Here is a 5364-nt window from a genome sequence, read left to right on the forward strand (position 1 = left end):
TATGGGTCAGTGGGCCACTAAATCGTAGTCCAAATGACCAAATCGTAAGTAGCTTAACAAAATCACATCCCATTAAGGTCTAACTTCGATTTCTATGGCTATTGGAGTCATATACTTAATTTTTAGCTATCATTTGACAAATGGTTAAAAGTAGGGATGCGGAAAAAACCGGATAAACCGTCTGAACCGGATTAGAAACAAGTTAATCGGTTCGAGTTATTCAGGTTTTGAGTGGCTAACCGAAAACGTATAAACTTAATGGGTTTGATTATGGTTCAAGAATTTTGGTTTAAATCGATTAACCTAAATAAGATTTTAAAAAAAAAAAAAGACCTCAATATTCCATAGTTTGGGCGGAGGGTACAAAAGGAGCAAGCGAGAAACGACTCCAAATTTTCCCTCGACGTTGTCATCAATCGCACATCCGAGGCTTCGACTATTGGATCCATACCCGTCTATTGGATCCATAAACCCGATTGGACCAGGGTCACCAAATTGTGGATACCGACGTACCGTAGAGTAATCGTTTTTCTTCTTCCCACCGGTTAAAGAAGAAAAAAAGGGGGGAGAAGTAGGTCATCTTCTTCGCCATTAGCATCCAATAACCACACTCGAACACCTTCAATCCAAATCCTAATCCGCTTTGTCGTTACCTCACTATTCGAATAGTTGATTGACTCTCAAGTTCTGATCTTGAGGTACGAAGAGATAAAAAATCGAAAGAAATTAGGGTTACCAAAGGGATCCAAGTTTTTTAGACTCGAAAGAAGCACGTTCATTTGGTAATTCAGTTATCCGTAACGCTTTCCATTAAATCATATTTTCTTTCATGTGAAATTGCTTAGTTCATTCGTAATGTGATTCGAAATCTAATATAGTTGCTGTATTTTGGGAATTAGGGTTTTAATTTACAAGGTTCTTATTTGCTGTTTTTTTCTTTGGTTTAGAGTAAAAACTACGATATGGAAGAGTCGAAGCATAAATCTAGCAAGAAGGACGATTCTTTGAAGAAAGACGAAGATTTGAAGAGAGGGCATCGTGAGAAGGATAGGCGTAGAGAGAGGGAGAGAGACAGGGATAAAGAGAAAGAGAAAGAAAGGAGTGTTGATGAGAAGTACAAAGACAAAGAGAAGCATAAAGAGAGGCATAGAGATAGAGATAGAGATAGGGAGAAGGAGAAGGAGAAGGAGAAGGAGAAGGAAAGGAAAGAGAGGGAGAGAGAGAAGGAGCGTGAACGGGAACGGGAACGAGCAAAAGAGAAAGAGAGAGAAAAAGAGAGGGTGAAAGAGAGAGAAAGGGAGAAAGAAAGAGAGAAGGAGAGAGAGAGGAGGGAGAGAAGAGAAAGGGAAGAAAGAGATAGGGAAAAGATGCGAGAGAAACGTAGAGAAGCTGAGAGGGATCACAATAATGGTGGTGGAAATGATGATGTGAGAGATCGAGATAGAAAGAGGAGGAGGAGAGATGATGATTACAAGGAGGAGAGAGAACGTAAGGTGTCTAGCAGACGAAGCAGGGAAGATAGTGTAGATAATAACAGTGTGGTGAAGAAGGCTGATGAAAACTCTTCAGATAAGAAAGAGATAAGGAGCCGTGAAGAAGATATGGAGGAAGAACAAAGGAAATTAGATGATGAAATGGAGAAGAGAAGGAGGAGAGTTCAAGAATGGCAGGAAAAAAGAAGAAAGAAGGAGGAATCCGCTGGGGAGACTGATGAACTAAAATCCGGTAAGACATGGACTCTAGAAGGCGAGTCTGATGATGAAGAAGCTGCTGCCCCTGTAGACAATGAGAATGAAGAAGGCGACATGGATGTGGATGACAATATGAAACAGAAAGTTGACATTGAAAATCGGAATGGAGATGTCATGATTAACGGATCACCAGATACGGTGGCTCCTTTGCAGAATGGTGGTGATATGAAAGAAGAAGAAGAGGAAATCGATCCTTTAGATGCTTTCATGAATTCCATGGTGATACCAGAAGTCAAGAAGCTGGAGGTTCCTGTTTTGGATGATCAAAAGAAAGATGGCAAGAAGATTCAGAACAATGGACAGCAACGAAAAAGATCAATGGGGAGGATCATTCCTGGTGAAGATTCGGATTCGGATTATCCTAATGTTGAAAATGAGGATGATGATCCTTTGGAAGATGAAGACGATGATGAATTCATGAAAAGAGTAAAGAAGACAAAGGTTGAAAAGTTATCCCTTGTTGACCATTCAAAGATCGACTACATCCCATTCAGGAAAAACTTTTATATCGAAGTAAAGGAAATCCAAAAAATGTCTGTTGAAGAAGTCGCTGTTTACAGAAAACAACTTGAACTGAAAATACACGGAAAAGACGTACCAAAACCGATCAAAACCTGGCATCAAACCGGACTCACAACTAAAATTCTAGAAACAATCAGAAAGCTGAATTATGAGAAACCAATGCCTATCCAAACACAAGCACTCCCAATTATAATGAGTGGTCGCGATTGTATAGGCGTCGCGAAAACCGGTTCAGGTAAAACCCTAGCTTTTGTTCTTCCAATGTTGAGACACATAAAGGACCAACCGCCTCTCATGTCTGGAGACGGACCAATCGGACTCATAATGGCACCTACACGAGAACTCGTTCAACAAATCCACAGCGACATAAGAAAATTCACAAAAGTGATGGGACTCACCTGTGTGCCGGTCTACGGAGGTTCTGGTGTTGCCCAACAAATCAGCGAGCTGAAACGCGGAGCTGAAATCGTTGTCTGCACACCTGGCAGAATGATTGACATTTTATGTACAAGTGCTGGGAAGATAACAAATCTACGTAGGGTCACGTATCTAGTCATGGACGAAGCTGACCGTATGTTTGACATGGGTTTTGAACCTCAAATCACCCGGATCCTTCAAAACACCCGACCCGATCGCCAGACTGTACTTTTCTCCGCCACGTTCCCCCGCCAGGTGGAGGTTCTAGCAAGAAAAGTTTTAAACAAACCCGTTGAAATACAGGTAGGCGGGAGGTCAGTTGTGAACAAAGACATAAGTCAGTTGGTTGAAGTGAGACCAGAGAATGAAAGGTTCCTTAGGTTGTTAGAGCTACTCGGGGAATGGTATGAAAAAGGTAAGATTTTGATTTTTGTCCATTCACAGGAGAAATGCGACGCGTTGTTTCGCGATCTGTTGAAACATGGGTACCCGTGTTTATCGCTCCACGGGGCGAAAGATCAAACGGATCGAGAATCGACGATTTCTGATTTTAAAAGTAACGTTTGCAATCTGTTGATTGCGACTAGTATTGCTGCTAGAGGTTTGGATGTGAAGGAGCTTGAGCTTGTGATAAATTATGATGTACCGAATCATTACGAAGACTACGTGCACCGTGTGGGCCGTACCGGGCGGGCCGGGAGGAAAGGGTGTGCGGTTACGTTTTTATCGGGTGAAGACGAACGGTACGCGCCGGATCTCGTAAAGGCTCTGGAACTTTCCAATCAGGTTGTTCCGGATGATTTGAAAGCTCTTGCGGATGCCTTCATGGCGAAGGTGAATCAAGGACTGGTTCAAGCTCATGGGACTGGTTATGGTGGAAGCGGATTTAAGTTTAATGAGGAAGAGGATGAAGTGAGGAAGGCTGCGAAAAAAGCACAGGCGAAAGAGTATGGATTTGAAGAAGATAAGTCTGATTCGGAAGACGATGATGATGGTGTTAGGAAGGCGGGAGGGGATATTTCTCAACAGGCGGTTCTTGCTCAGGCGGCTGCTCTTGCTGCCGCCAGTCAACAACCCCCGACAACTGGCGTTTCCCTGCCAGGTGTACTTGGTGTCGGTGTTGCAGGTGGCAATGATGGGGCGGCTAGGGCGGCAGCATTGGCGGCTGCGATGAACTTGCAGCATAATCTGGCGAGGATTCAGGCGGACTCTTTGCCTGAGCATTATGAGGCTGAGTTGGAGATTAATGATTTCCCTCAGAACGCGAGGTGGAAGGTGACACATAAGGAGACTCTGGGCCCGATTTCTGAGTGGACTGGAGCTGCTATTACTACTAGGGGTCAATATGTTCAACCTGGTAGGATCCCGGGACCAGGGGAGAGAAAACTCTACTTGTTTATCGAGGGAGGTACTGAACAGTCTGTTAAAAGGGCAAAAGCGGAATTAAAACGAGTTCTGGAAGACATCACAACACAAGCATTATCTCTTCCAACTTCACAACCGGGGCGTTACTCTGTCGTATGACAAGTACCCAACACTTTAAGGTAACTAGCCTCCTCATTCATTTTATCTTTAACCTATATTTAGATGTTGCCATATATATAGTTTTGTTGAATCATGAATGTGGTATTGATTGTGACATGTATATATTATATATTCATTTATTTTTTAATGCATTTTTGTAGCTACGGCTTGACGGAGGATCCAGCTTGCACATACATTACATATGTTGTCATGTCATGTGATGTGCAATTGGTTTTTAGTGGCTGCCTGCCTGCCAGGTGGCGATGACCGAGTTTCTCTTTTTGTAATAAAATGTATGACTGAAAGCTTGAGTGTTGAGTACAGTTTTCTGTAACTGATGTTTGTTCTGATACGGGCATTCATTTCTGATTGTAGGTTGGGTGAAGGGGCCTTTGTTGCTTTGCTTCATGAATCTTGACTGACAGTGTTGTGAAGTTAGCCTAGGGTTTTACTAAAACCTCCCCCTTTTTAACCCAAACACCTTGATTGCCTTGCATATCTGCATGTGTTGAGTCCACAAGTTTCTAAGGGAATTTTAGACATTTGATAGGAAACCATGTAGAGTCAGATATTACTTATAACTACATTAAATCTGAGTATTATTCTGACACTTGTAGCATTGCAGGTTATTATAGATTGTGGTCGTGGAGGATGAAGCTGGAGCTCTTTTTATTCATTTGGGAGTACAATGCGTTTTTTAAAAGTTCTATTATGTTTCAGCTCCATTGGTTTGTTTTTTTTTATTTTTATTTTGGTTAATATCTACTTTTTTGAGAATCAACTATTGGGGATCTGTAATATTAACTGCTGTACTTATAGTTGATGATACTTTCTTTATAAAAAGAATCTGGAAAAGCTGGACAATGGCTCCATTGAGATCTGGAACTACAATAAGTATTTCATATAATGAAGTTAACCTGATGCTTCGAGTCACAGCTAGATATGATAAATTATGTTTGCTAGTATAAAAAATTGCATAATCTTGAATATTTCCTGGGTACATGATTTCTCTTGCAGAAACGATTTTTTAAAGCTAATGGCCAGTAGGAACTGCATCCAGGATTTTTTCAGGTTAAACATTATATTTATACAACCAACGCACCATTTGTTTCTTGATAATCTATAATAACTATCTAGTTTAATTAAAATA

The 5364-nt window shown here is 41.4% G+C and overlaps 1 protein-coding gene across 3 annotated transcripts; it reads left to right on the top strand.

Moving 5' to 3' along the window:
- Positions 1-423: 423 nt before the first annotated feature.
- Positions 424-5099, top strand: LOC145114497 (P-loop containing nucleoside triphosphate hydrolases superfamily protein). Of its 3 annotated transcripts, XR_013711041.1 has the most exons (4): positions 425-782; positions 948-4234; positions 4376-4507; positions 4590-5099. XR_013711041.1 is itself a non-coding variant. In XM_079050518.1 (3 exons), the coding sequence occupies exon 2, from the start codon at positions 963-965 to the stop codon at positions 4212-4214; it is 3252 nt and encodes a 1083-aa protein (XP_078906644.1). In that variant the 5' UTR covers positions 424-782; positions 948-962; the 3' UTR covers positions 4215-4234; positions 4590-5099. The 3 variants fall into 3 exon arrangements, 2 of the variants coding, with proteins under 2 accessions (XP_078906644.1, XP_078906645.1); XM_079050518.1 differs by lacking the exon at positions 4376-4507 and having other exon boundaries at positions 424-782; XM_079050519.1 differs by lacking the exon at positions 4376-4507 and having other exon boundaries at positions 4840-5099.
- The last annotated feature ends 265 nt before the right edge of the window (positions 5100-5364 follow it).

This window comes from Lactuca virosa, chromosome 5 (assembly GCF_052849685.1).
Source record: "Lactuca virosa cultivar CGN04683 chromosome 5, Lactuca_virosa_CGN04683_v6, whole genome shotgun sequence".
Taxonomy (NCBI): Eukaryota; Viridiplantae; Streptophyta; class Magnoliopsida; order Asterales; family Asteraceae; genus Lactuca; species Lactuca virosa.